The 14408-nt window shown below is 41.1% G+C and overlaps 1 protein-coding gene across 1 annotated transcript in view; it reads right to left on the bottom strand.

Annotated features, from left to right (window-relative positions):
* Positions 1-14408, bottom strand: part of Hhat (hedgehog acyltransferase) — a 208057-nt gene that overhangs the window by 108385 nt on the left and 85264 nt on the right. Inside the window, exon 8 of the mRNA XM_090339923.1 lies at positions 6902-6937. Coding sequence (XP_090196049.1) covers positions 6902-6937 — 36 coding nt within the window. The remainder of the gene's footprint in view (positions 1-6901; positions 6938-14408) is intronic.

Consider the following 14408-nt stretch of genomic DNA (forward strand, 5'->3'; position numbering starts at 1 on the left):
TCTCTGCCCATTGTTGGCCCTGCTGATGTGATGTACATCAACCAATATACGGCCCTCAGGGAAACTGGGCTGTGAATCCTGGGGAATGCCACAGTTCCTGGCTTTCTCAAGCCTAACAGGAACTTGTCCACTTTAGTCAAGTCACAGACAGTCATAGAAGGTCAAAGCTACAGACTTTGGAAATCCTCAAGTGTTTTACCAGTGAGTAACTGATGAATGCCTAGAAATAGGAAATCATGTCCAAGACCACAAAAATAAATACAAAATCTGGGACTTAGAACCTTGGGCCCTTGAAGTACCAGATGACAATGAAAATGTCACAGAACCCAAAGACAAAATGAGGTGCATTACCCTCCCATCAGAGGGCAGAGGATGACAATACATATTTGCATCTCATTCCAATAGATTCATTTGCCTGTGTAATCGGATGCACTTCCTCAGCTAAATGCTTTCCAGCTCATTATTTTGCTTTAAAAAATGATTAAAAGGTTCAGGAATAATTATCTATTTTAATTTCCAAAATGGATTTCACTGCAATGGACCGAGTGTATTAATAGACACATACAAATGTAACTCTATGAAAAACAGATTGTCTGCAAGTAACCTTTCAATTAGAAACAGACACCGTAGGCTTTCAGATTTTAAAGTGGTTTTTTTCTTATTTTAAATGGCGTGGGCACAAGTGAAACCAGGGCTAATTGCTCTCTCTGTCTAGTCGGGATGTGTTATGAAGGGCCAACCTCCCCCGCTGGGATGGCAAGCGGTTCCAGTGCACCTTGCGTTCCTGACTACCTCTTGTCAACAGAGACCATCCCAGTCCTGCCCCTGCTGGCCACGTGAACACTCCACCCCAGATTCAAATTCAACCAACATGGACAAAGGGACTGTGAGGTGGGAGGCTCCATGCGGGGTATTTTATGTGGATTTTCTCTCCTTGTCTTTAAAACAGATGGTTCTGCAGACTGATGGATGACAGAGCAACAACAAAAGCCAACCACGAGGGCACTCAGTCTTTCACATGCATTGCTAAGTGAAGAGCGGTGTGTGGCAGAGTAAGGATTCCAGTGCTGGTGGCTTGACTCCATCACGGCCTTGCACTTCTACCTGTGAGGCATTCCATTCTCGGTGGCCCTGGTGGATGAGAGTGCCTACACTTCTGCTGGGTAACCCCTACTCTTAACGCCAGGGCCCTACCCAGGCCCATAGTCCCTGTATTTATAGGCTGAGGCTGTTCGGGATTTTCAACCACTTTCCTTGCTGCCTGCAGGCATTCCTTAAGCAGGACGCCCCCAATTTTTGTTCTTTGGGGGCTTCTGTGAAGGCTTCACTATGGTTTAGGCATGATTGATTACATCATTGGCTACTGGTGATGGACAAAACCTTTAGTCCCTTTCCCTGACCTAGCTGGGGAAGGGGGATAACAGAATGGGTAAGGATGAAAGTTCCAACCCTCCATTCACCCAGTTGATTCCTCTGGTAGCAGAAACCCACCACCATCTTGAGAGTATTGTCTTATATGCTGGAGGTATGGCTCAAGTAGTAAGGCACTTGTCTATCAAGTACTGGACCCTGAATTAAAACACCAGGATCAGGGGGGGAAAAAGATTTGCTCTATTAGAATAAAAGATATTCCTACTGCCCAGGAAATTGCAAAGGCTTCTAACTCTCAGGGAATTACAAAGGACATGTCTGTCAAGAATGGACCAATGAGTGAACAGCCTAGCAAAAGATTCTCTAGATGGCTCTATTTTAGGAGTCTTTGCTAGGAACCAGAAAGTGCAACTAAAATACTTATTCCATATTCTGTCACAATACCATGGTGATTTTCTGAATTTTGATTAATTTAAATTGAAATCACCACATGGAATGAATAGATAGTGTGTTGGCTAGCATAGATCTCAACAACAGACGCTGCAATCTAATATTAGAAATACCAGTGCTGCTCACCAGAGACTGCAAAGCTTGGAAAGGACCTTCCAATGTATTTTTGGCAGAACTCACTCCGAAGAAAACTCAGGTCCAAATAAGAAAAGTGACTTGCACAAAAATCCCTGCAGTGAGACAGAAGTTTAGCAGACTAGAACCTTGGTTTTCTGCAGAGCATCTGATCCCTTTCCTAGGAAGTTTCTGATAGTGGTAAAAAGAAATAATTGCAGCTGTGTTGAGTTATGGGTTTGTGGGATCCATATAGCTCAAGAGCACAGATAATGCACTCCCCTTGCTGAGCTCAGCTTCTCCAGCACTACGACTGGGCAAGTTACTGTCCTAGCTACCACAGCTACATACAGAAATATGGTAATTTAACCACAAAAGGAATTTATTTGAAGTGTCTGGCAGCTCCACTAGTGCCTCAGAATCAAGCAGGGAAATGATACAGGCAGAGGGAGCTAACAGTCACTAGTCTTAACAAGTCAGTCTTAACAGGTCACACGGCCAGGCATAGGACAGTACTCCGGCACCTCTGCCTATCAAAGCTGAGCCTCACTGCTTCATGCTCACCAGAAGGCACACCAGATCCCACCTCACCCCTACCAGTCACTGCGCACCATCTAAACCTCAGTGGTCTCTGAGATCCCTGCTACACAGAAATGAAGCATGAGCCTGACTCATGCTTTGGGAGCAATGACAAGGACAGTGTCAAACAATTGACTTGTCAAGCACAGAAGCCATCTGCACTGGTTAAAGACACTGGATCTTTAAGCTCATCTTGCTAACGAGCACCAGAGCTTACCCAGAGCTCTTTACCTTTAAAACTATATGCACATTGCAAACACCTTGCAAAGTCACCAGAGATTTTTCTTAATTTTATTTTTCGAAAATACAGTCACTCATAGGAACATTAGTATTGATACAATCTATGTGTGACACATTTTAGCTTCTAGAGCAGGAAAAGTTTCTTGGAGTTTGGGGTTTTATTTTCCCCTGGATTTTCGAATTAACAGGCACAAATATACCAAAGCCATGAAGCTTGAGTAATTGTTTAACCTTCTAGAGAACTGGGCAGAGAGGGTGGCTCCAGATTCTCTGTAGTCAATACTATTCTCCCACCTGAGGAACAAGGAACCGTAGGGTACAGCAACACATACCATCTGCCTTAAAATGTGTGGAATGATAGCCTGATACAATGTGGCAGGCTCCCATAGTACCAGCCACTTGGAAAGCAGCGGGTGGAAGGTTGCTTGAGCCCACGAGTTTGGAACCAACCTGGATGAGACAGTGAGATCCTATGTCTTAAACAAAAAAAATCAAAAGGCAAGGAAGAGCCATCTGGTTGTAATTCTAGGCAAGAGAAAAGCACAAAAATCAAAATGTTAAAATACAAATAATTTTTACATTCTTGCCAAAGTGCAACTGAATTAAATTGTAGGAAGCCAACATTATAAACAGAGTTGTTTTACTCTATATGTCTTTCAAGTTAGTCAGTTTTCCCTTTTCATTTTTTTCTTTTTCGATGGATTTAAATCGAGACCCTCATATTTGTTGGGCAGGCATTTTTGCTGCCAAGTCCTGTCTCCAGCCCTGCTGATTTTTTTAGATTGGTCTAATTTCCTGCCTCCTGTGAGAGATAAGCTAACAGGTAAGGTACTACTAGGTCCAGCTGTCTAAAGATGGGGCTCGGGAACTTTTCTGCTTGGGCTGATCTTGCAATCCTCTTGCTCTCAGCCTCTCAGATCACAGGTAAGTGTCACTAGCTCCCAGCTCCTTGTTATAATGTAGTGACAGTGACACATGAACCATTCCAGCCAACAGTCTTCCTCCAAGGTCATCCTCAGGTGACTTGGCAGTTCCAACCTTCTGAAAATCTGTCCTTGATTAGAAGGACAGAAGTTACCAAGTTTTCCCAGTCATCATAAAACACCCATACCCCAAATGCTCACATTTCATTCAATATGACAGCTCCTTCCTGCCCCCAGAGTTCAGTGGGAGACTCTAAGAACCAGGATACCCTTCTGTCTATGCATCTGCCCCAACATAGAGCACTGATAGGCTAAAACTCCTATCAGTCCAGAAAAGTCAACGTTACTTCCCTGGACTGACAGGGACCAGGATAGACCTGCGTGTTCTGCACTTTCATGGAAGCACTGAGGATTTCTGCAGCCTGACAACCCAAAGACTGCTTTAAGAGCTCGTGGGAGCCAATAAACGTAGTTAGTCAAGAAACAAAAACAAACTAAAGGATGCCAAACATTTCCACATTTTCTTTTACCAAGGAAAATTTATTTTCTTCCCTTAAAAAGATTCCTAGTGGGAGTGGTAGGGTTTTTGCTTTTGGGGTTTTGGGTTTTTTTTTTTTTCTTTGTTTTTGTTTTCTTTTGTTTTTGTCTTTTTAGCAGAGGGAAAGGGAAAGCAGAAAGGGAGGGAGGAAGGGAGAACAAATGCAGTCAGTTTATACAATGTGGAAAATGAACTATGTAACTTGTGAGCAGGGATGAGAGGGGAAGCTGGGGGAAAGCAAAGGAAGGAGTGACACTGTCCAAAAAAAGGGGGGGGCAGTTTTGCCTACTGGTTAAAGTGCTTGCTTAGCATGCATGAAGACCTGGGTTCAATTCCTCAGTACCATATACATAGAAAAAAGCCAGAAGTGGTGCTGAGGCTCAGGTGGTAAAGCTCTAGCCTTGAGAAAACCCAAGGACAGTGCTCAGGCTCTGAGTTCAAGCCCAGGACTGGCAAAAAAAAAAAAAAGAAAAAGAAAAGAAAGAAAGAAAGAAAGAAAGAAATGTATCATTATCTGACTTATGAGATGGTAACCTCTTTGTACAACACTTTAATAATAACAATAAAACTATATTTTTAAAAAATTCCTCAAGTGCCAGCTTACTCTGCCAGCCCAGGAAGCGCTCCTCCATGGCGGTCGTAAGCAAATGCCTGCAGTCAACTCCGCATCTCCCACTGGCCTGAAACTGCTTTCTCTCCTTTTAAAGGGCACTTTATGCCTTCTGGTTGTTAGAGGACACGGGCTTCTCACATTGAAAAGGAAAAATAATAACCGCTTAACCCACCCTCTCTATCTGCTGTTACATCTGCCTTCCTTTACAGTTTCATTGAAGAAGTGCCATTGCCACTTCCTTGTTCATGCTGGTCAACCTGGCCTCAAAGTCGTCCTTCCTGTGAAACAGTTCCTGTCAAGGCAGACAATCAGAAATGGTGTGTAGCCCCAGCAGCTTGACCTCCCAAACTGTGAGGGGGAAAGGAGCCTATTTTCTAAAGAGAGATGCAAATAAAGCCACACTCTCCCCCCTCCCCCTTTTATCCTCCTCCTCCAGTTCATACTGGGTTTCCTAGCAGCCAGCAGCCACCTCAGCTCTCTCTGGACCCCACACCCTGCTCCTAAGCTGGGAAGCAGAATGAGAAAGTGACCCCTGGGGTAGTGAGGTTGCTTAACTGGAAGAACTGAGGATGCTATCATGTGATGTGGGATGAAGAGACCCGCTCATAGATGTCTACAAGGAGAGACTGACTTCTCCTTTCCAAATAGACAATACACGGTGATTTGTTTTGTCCTCCTGAACAAGGAAAAGAAAACTTGAGGGATGTATCAGGACAGAGAGATGTCCCCTAGACCCAGCCCAGGTTCTGCTTGCTTTACATAACACTGTTGATGATGACTTACTATAGCATCTTCCAGGATCTGCCCCCAAAAGGCTCCTGTCTGGGAAAGGGGGGTGTCCCCAACACCAGCTGTCTCAAAGCCATGAAACCATTCCCTCTCCTTCCTCCAGATCAAGTGTAGGAGACAAGGAAAGGAAGGTGGGAATCCCACAGGCAGACCACCACTCAAGCCACAAGCCTGCTCAGGCAAAGCTGGACATCAATCTCCCATTTTCACAAATGACAGCATTCTGGACATCACCAAGTTAATCCTAAGTACAACAAAGGATTCATAGGATTCATGCCAAATTCCTTAGATACATAATGTTATAGGATACTTCAATGGTATAGATTTGAATAAAGCCTTTGAGAAGACAACAAAATATTCATGGCTCTTTTGGAAAGCCTTGATAGGAATCTAGTAGAGAGGATAAGTAAAGATGAAATAAATTATGGACATTTCTCCTCAAATAGCATCTTACCCATATGGAACAAGATGTCCATGTTTTATGGGAAACTGAGTTTCCCTAACACCTATGCAAAACTCACAATTACTCTCCAGATTTTAGCCAGCTATTAGAAATAATTATCATCTAATTGCATATGGGCGGATGTCAACTCATTCCACACGCTTTCTGGTTTTCTAAGCTTTATTTTACAGTGATTCCATTCCTGCTTCCCTTATGTATTTTGACAGAACTTTTAATAAAAATCTCCATTGTTATTAGAGCAATACAAGATGAATATGAAAAATTCAAAGCATAGCAAAGTTGATTTTTTAAAGTTCATTTATATCCTGATAAATACTTAATATTCTGGTATATTTCCATGCAATTTCTGTTTAATTTAGTAATAATTTGAAATTAATATACCCCATAAGCCAACTGATTTGTAAGAACCACCAATAAATCAGAATATAAACTGACAACTATAATAATGTCTTTCAATTATGAAGGTTGTATCTTCATGATTGTAAAAGAAGACGTAGATTCCATTTTAAGAAGGTCAAATTCGGTGGTGGAAAATCATTTTATGATTAAATATACATCAGCACTGCTCATTTTCCTATTTATCATTACAGTATCTTACTAGCAGGAACTAAGATTTTGATCCCTTCCTTCAGATATAAACTCCTTTAGATTTCCTTGATCATATAAGCATGTGTAATTGTGGTATGTACACACAAACCTTTCAAGCAATATTTTCTTGACAAGCATCCAATTGCCATCATTTATCAAGATACTTAACAAGAATTTATTTTCCTTTGCATTCTTCCATAACAGACATACCTTAACAAAAAGTACTGACTTACCTGATTAAGAAATTATGTAGTCCAACATCAAAATGCCTGTTCAAAGGAGACAAAAATAAGCCCATGAATAAAACATATTTACAGGAATGAAGGATTTGTACATTTAATTTACATTCAGACTATGATGAAAAATAGATTGTCTATGACAGCTGCTTTCAAGGTATGGCCCATTAGTAGCAACAATGCCATTATTGCAGGAAATACGAGTGCTCAGCCCCCACCTCACGCAAATGGATTGAGAAGCTGTAGAATAGGGGGCCCATCGATTCAACAAGCTCTCAGGTTGATTCTAGTAAGCACCACAGCTCTTGAGTAGCAAAGGGATATTGAAGCCAGTCTAAACTCCCTCTCTAGAAATAAAGGTCATACAGGTGGATTTCCAGGTACCTTCCACTCTCAATAGGTGTGTCCCTCTATATTTGTTGCCTCAAATGTCCATTTGCTCAAACAAATAAAATAGAAATAGAAATTACAGAACCACACAAGAGAATAAGGATACGATCAGCTCTGGTCTTTCAAGCTCTACCCAGCTGGAATCCATGGAGTTTCCCTCCCGTGTTTGGATCTGTCCAAAAGAGCTTTGCTGAGGTGTCCCAGAGTCTCATACCAGGCACAAAATAAGCCCTAGCAAATGCAGACTGTTTAACTCAAGGTGTCACCTGCACCACTGAACTGAGCTAAGTCCATATGAATGGCACTACCCAAGTTTCTCTTCTTAGCATCCTTGCCTCTCCCAACCAACCACCTGAACTAAGCTAAAATCCTGTTCTCCCTTTGGGTCCAGCTGTGACTGAAAACATTGTAGGCCAGAATTATGGTACAGTTGTCCATCGGATATCATCATTAGTCCTGACATCTACAAGATGGCTGTCATGTCTCATCCACATACTGGTCTCTTGGGAGGGCAATGTGCCTGAAGAAAATCAAATGAATTCTGTCCCTCCAAGAAATAAGACACGGGAATTCACCCTGGAGTGAGGTCCACCAGCCCGATGCTTGACTGCTGCTAGCTCTGCCTCTACCCCTGTTCTTTCTTTGAGCTCCACTGCATGGCTGGTGCTTTACTCCATCTGACAAACATCGGTGGCTGCTGATATTAAAGTAAGATTCCTATGGGACACTTTCAAATGACAAGATTCTTTAGATACTTAACTCCTATTTACAGATCATGGGTTCCTGCTAGGAGAAAACAGAGAAATGCAAAGCCAAAATGTGTCATTTACATCACTTAACAGAGATGATTAGAAAACTCAGGAAAAATATGGTATTCAAGATATACAAACTCTATTTATTTGTAAATCTTCTGCACAAAGCCAATACTCTACAGAAAGATCTACCATGGGGAGAGCTGACTTGTTTCATTTAATTTTTCCATCACCCTAGATGAGATGCGAGTTTTTTCTACAATTGTATTTATATTGAATTTTTAAAATTCTCAACCAAAACCAAAAATATGTTACTCAGCCATGTACATAAAAATCCATACCACAGGTAGCTACTGGAGGTTAACAATATGGGAAGTTGTAATATATACAAATTAAAACAGATTTTTGCCAGGTTCCAGGGGCTCATACCTGTAATCCTAGCTACTTAAGAAGCTGAGATCTGAGGATCATGGTTCTAAGCCAACCCAGGTAGGAAAGTCCATGAGATTCTTATTTTTAACTACCAATAAGCTGGAAGTGGAGCTGTGGTTCAAACAGTAGAATGCTAGCTTTGAGGGAAAAAAGCTAGGGGAGAGTGCCCAGGACCTAAGTACCAGAACACATGCACAAAAACCTATATATTGTAATCAATCTCTAATATTTCCAATTTCATGCATTTCAAGGAATATTGACTTTTACTTCAATTACTAGAAAAAAAAACTGAGAAAACGTGATATCCTATGCCTATTATCCCACAAGCCTTGCTCCTTTAGAACACAAAGCCATTCCAGAGAACAAAGAACTTAATTTTCCCCTCTTTTCAACAAATATTTTTATGTCTCTCCTCCAGGCTAGATATTGACAGGGGCTGAGGCATAGGGTCCACACTCATGAGAGTTAATAGTTTAGAAAGGAAACAAATAGATTTTTTAAATCACATCTGATTCTTTTCCATATCTAAAATGCTAGCTACTCAGCAGGCTGAGACAAGGAAGATCATGGTTCTAAGCCTGCCTACGTAGAAAAGTCCACAAAACTCCATCTCCAATTAACTGGCAAAATGCCAGACTGGTGTTATGGCTCAGGTGATAGAGTACCAGTCATAGGGAAATAAACTGAGCCAGAACAGGAGTTTGAGCCCCAATACTGAGCTTAAGCACCAAAAAGAAAAGAAAGAAGACAGAAAAGGAACAGGAAAAAAAAAGCAAAAAAGGTCAGTATTCTGGGAGTACTTCTTTGGGAAAGAAGGGTCTCTGTATCCTGGAGACCAGTGTGGGGCAAGCCCTCTGCTGTTCTTGGTCGCTTAGTACGTGGAGAAGTCTAAATTCATTCCATAACTTAACAAGCCAGTAATGTCTGTGGGTGCATGGCTGACACTCAGTGTGATCATGTCACACAAACAGCCAACACCAAACTAGGAGGCTCTTTTATAAAACAGCACCTTTGCAACTAATTGGTAGCATGCACTTGATATCTAGGAACAATTCCATTTTCAAACTCCCACAGTGTTTGAGCTGAAAGCCAGGGGCCATATTTTTTCCACTTTGTGTTATGCTCTGGGCTGCTCATTTAACTGTGCAACCAATGCTTAGGACCATTAACACTTCAAAGACAGTTTGTTCTTTTTCAGCCACTTATGCTAGAAAAAAAAAGTATATATCAGCTAGGAGCACTAACTGATTTGTTTCTCGCAGCGGGATCTATCAAATTATATTACAAATCCTATCTGTAATTATTCTACACGATTCCTTCGAGTGGAACAAACCTTTATGGATATAATAATCCCTATTCACAAAATATAAAAGTTTAATTAGACACTATTTAATCTACAGGTAGAATGGCCCACAAGCTCATTATCCAGACCACACACATTTCTAAGCCGGCATCACACAGAGAAAGTGTAGCCGATGTAACTTGTACTACAAGCCCACACACTATAAAATACTTGAAGCAAGCCACAGAGTTAGGTGTAAAACAAGGCCATGGGTTTGAAGTATGAAGCTGTCAAGTGTAACAGTACTTTGTAAATGACCAGTTAGGTAAAAGACACAGAGGAATCAGCCAGGTTAATGAAAGAACATCGGTGCAAGCTCCATTTATTTCAGGAAGACAGCCATAGCACTGTTTGAATATAAGTCACTGGTGTTTATACTCAGGTTCTTAAAGTTATCATAACCAACCATGTGTACCTACAAGTGAGCTTCTTAAACGGCCTTCTGCCAGCTAAAGTGGCCTTCTGCCCAATAATGCAAACGTGGCCAAATGGTGTTTCTTTTTTTTTCTTTTTTTGTTGTTGTTGTTTACTTTTCTTCATATATTTTTATTGTAATTAATAGAAGGGTTACATGATATTTGCCAGATAGATGGTGCATTAATTCCCATACATGGATACCCTTTCACATATCTTGGTCCCCATTTCCCTCCCCTCCACCCCTCATCTTGTTTTCCCCCATTCCCTATCCAATTTCAAATAACCAAATACAAATATATCCAATATATCAGGTAACAAAGTGAGATACTGTAACAATATGAGATAACCAAGGGACAGCAAAAGAGATGAGAGATAACATAGTACCTTACATTGTTGGTGGGAGTGCAAACTCGTTCAACCACTATGGAAAGCAGTATGGCAGTTCCTCAAAAGACTAAACTTAGAGCTCCCCTATGACCCAGCAATTCCACTACTTGGCATTTACCCAATCATCTAGAAACAAGGACATACTGAATCCACCAGCACAACAATGTTCATTGCAGCACTATTTACCATAGCAAAGATATGGAACCAACCTAGATGTCCCTCAGTTGATGAGTGGATCAACAAGATGTGGTATTTGTACACAATGGAATTCTATGCTGCTGTCAGAAAGAATGACATCGCCCCATTTGTTAGGAAATGGAAAGACTTAGAAAAAATCATATTAAGTGAAGTAAGCCAGACTCAAAGGAACTTAGGCTCAATGGTTTCCCTCATTTGTCATAATCAGTAGAAACCTTGGGCTCTCCTAGCAGAGATTTGCAATAGAGCAAAACCTTGATACAAAAGGCCATATAGTAGGACGCTAAATGAAAGGATCTCTAGGATATAGAAACATAAGCCATATGATGAATGATTGTTGTTCAAATGGTGTTCCTTAAATGCTGTTATAATAATGCATTTTGTGTCTTAGTATATAGAACTGTGGTAGCCAGTTTCCAAGATGGATTTTGCTGATCCACACTATCTGATGTTCACACCCTGGATCCCCATCTCACATCATGGCAGGAACTTGTCCTATGACTAGCAAAGCGGAACAGCAGAGAATCACAGCAGAAGCATTTCTCCTGGAAATGAGGTTGTAACAGATCCTGTCCCTCCTCCCCACAATTACTTATGTTTTCTCTCTCTTGATTTCTTGAATCACCTCTGTGGTAGAAGCTATCAATACTGTCTTGATGGCCCAAGGAAAGGCCCTGGAGGTGAGGGACTGACACCTCCTGCCAACAGCCATAAGGCTAGGCTTAAAAATAAGTCTTCTAGCTCATTTAGGCCTGTAGTTAACTATAGCCAAACCAGATGGTGGATCCTCAACCTGTGTCCAATGGTCAGTTTGGTAACACCAAGATCCATAACCTCCTGTCATGATAAATTTTTTTTGCATTTTTTATTGTAATTAGTAAAAGGGTTACATGATATTTGCCAGATGGTGCATTCATTCACGTACATTGATACCCTTTCACATGTCTTGGTACCCATTTCCCTCCCCCCACCCACCACCCACTCCCCGTATTGGTTTTCCCCCCTTCCCTATCAAGTTTCAGATAACCAAATACAAATAAATTCAATATATCAGATAACAAAGTGAGATACTATAACAATATGAGATAACCAAGGGACAGCAAAGGAGATGAGGGACAACATAGTACATTAAGGACAACAATCATTCGTTATATGGCTTTTGTTTCGATATCCTGGAGGTCCTTTCAATTTTTAAAATCAGAATTGCCAAATTTGGAGATAATTTAGCTAGAAGTTGACTAATATGGATATTCAATTGACACAAAAAAATCAAGATGCCTTATTTCTCTGAATAGTACATGCTGATAGTTTTTTATTTCACTGTTTTCTAAATGTCATCAGAAACTCAAGGAAGTATGACCACAATAGGTCCTAGATGAACCCAAAAGATATTAATAATAAATACTCAGAAATCCATTTTTACATACATTCAGAGAGAAAACAGAGTGTCCTGTGGATAAACTACCTCCACATCTATTACTTCAAGTGATCCTTACAAATTAACTGACTGTAGAACAAAGATTAAAATTCTCACTTTCTTGAGTTTGAAATGGTGCTACAAAAAAAGGAAATGAGACAAGACAAGTAGATGAGACTGGTTTGAGAAGTGGGGAGGAAGGAAAATGATAAAGGGGTGATTATTATCAATAAGAATGGTATATACATCAATGGACTAGTTAAAATTAAACATCCTTGTATACAGCTAGCTGATATCAATAAAAAAAGAAAATGAAAAAATTCTAAAAGGCTATTTAAAGCACTTAAGGTCAAAGAGCAAAGAAGAATGCAACTCAGGCTTGCACTCATTTCTACTGCTTTCCCGATACTCTTACCACTGTACCATCTTTACTATATTTCCCAGATGGAGTCTAGCATAGAAATTGTGTAATCTAATATACATTCACATGTGTGTGTTTGTTATACAGAAACAGAATAGGCTATACAAGTATATAACGAAAAGGTAGAAATGTCAAGAAACAGTGCTTCCTAAATTAAAGATAGTTCCTAAGATGCTATTACAGGGAGAAGATGAAACCAAAGAATATAAAATGGAGGCAACTAACAGGGAAGGAACACAAAATAAGACCCTAAAATTACATCTGCTCCTCTCTCCTGAGGGCTTTTAGCAGTGTTTACTAAACATCTCTGCATTTAATTAGTAGAGGAAGGCAATTATGTAGTTAAACTGACAGGACTTCAAAATGACTTTAACCTCCTTCCTCCTAAGGAATCCCAACTGCACCCCTGCTTCTCATTTATTTTTCTTCATTTCTACTCCTCCCTTCTGTTTAGACAACCCTGCCTCACCCCAGTCTGACCTATTCAAATTCAGCTCATCCATCCTCCTGGGACAAGCATGCCAGAAAACTAGAGTATATGGTATGCTAGTGTGGGGGCTTGGGGAAGAGGGCCATAGTTGTCACAGCAAAAAGAAGGGGTGTGGGGGTGTGGCTGGTAATTTTAAACAGTCTGGTACAGTCTGAAGGCATGATATCAAAGTTGTGACCTGAAGGAGATGAGGGAGTCTGTAGCATGGATATGTGGGATTGCCACATAGATGATACAGCATTGAGTCCTAGCTTGGACCCACCAATTAACCAAAAACTCCATCTGTTCCTGCACTCACCCTGAATTCTGTGAATGACATGACTAACGGATAACACCTACACAACAGGGCATTGAAACTATCTCCAGGAAACAGCAGAGTCTATCTGAACAAGCTACCTCCCAAAGGAGGCCAATCACCTACAATTATGAGGTGACCACACCCTGGAGCTGGAGTGACCATCTCATGGGAACCCTAAAGTGATGTTCCCTAAAGCGATGGCAACAATAACAACTTCTCCGGAATCCCTCAGAGAAGAATAATTGAGATAATGATCAACTAGAATACTCCCTTGTTAATGAAGACCCTCCACTCCAGCCCCAATTTACAGGTGTAAGTTCCCCAAATGTTAAAGCTCCTGTCGTGGGCCTACACCCCCCTCCTCTCCTATATGGCCATGTCTATAAGGCATGTCTGACCTTTTATCTTACCTGCTGAATAAATATCCATCCCTTGCCTCTGACTGAACTTCATATGCCACCTTAGAACCAAGCATCTCCAAAGCCGAGTTGAAGACACTGCTTTTATTCTTTTCAGGGGACCTCCTTGAGACCCTCACCTAACACTTGTGACAGATGACCTTTATAGGTATTCCTTCTGCATGGAAAACTGCTCCTGGACTGATATGTCAAAATTAGGGGAGACTTTGTTTACTTCTAACTTTTTGGTTTGGTCGGTCTACTGTTATAAGGTTCCCCTGTTGGTGAGATACAGAGAGGCCACATTTTTAGAGGTTGAATTGAGAGTCTTTCTTAGAGAGCTGGGGTTCCTAGGTGGACTCCTGCCTCACAGCCCTGCAGCCCTGCAAATGCACTTAACACTGTTAAAAAAACTAAGCGATGAGAACAGGAGAGGAAAGAGCTGATAAACAATACCAACAAACCAGATCAGCTCCACCGGAGAGCAGAGGTGGGAGGTCATGCTGACCAGTGTGGTGAGCCAGGAGACAGGAGACACAGTATATGAGGCATAATGTAATGG

This window comes from Megascapheus bottae, chromosome 10, assembly GCF_031878675.1.
Source record: "Megascapheus bottae isolate mThoBot1 chromosome 10, mThoBot2.hap1, whole genome shotgun sequence".
In the NCBI taxonomy this organism is placed as follows: domain Eukaryota; kingdom Metazoa; phylum Chordata; class Mammalia; order Rodentia; family Geomyidae; genus Megascapheus; species Megascapheus bottae.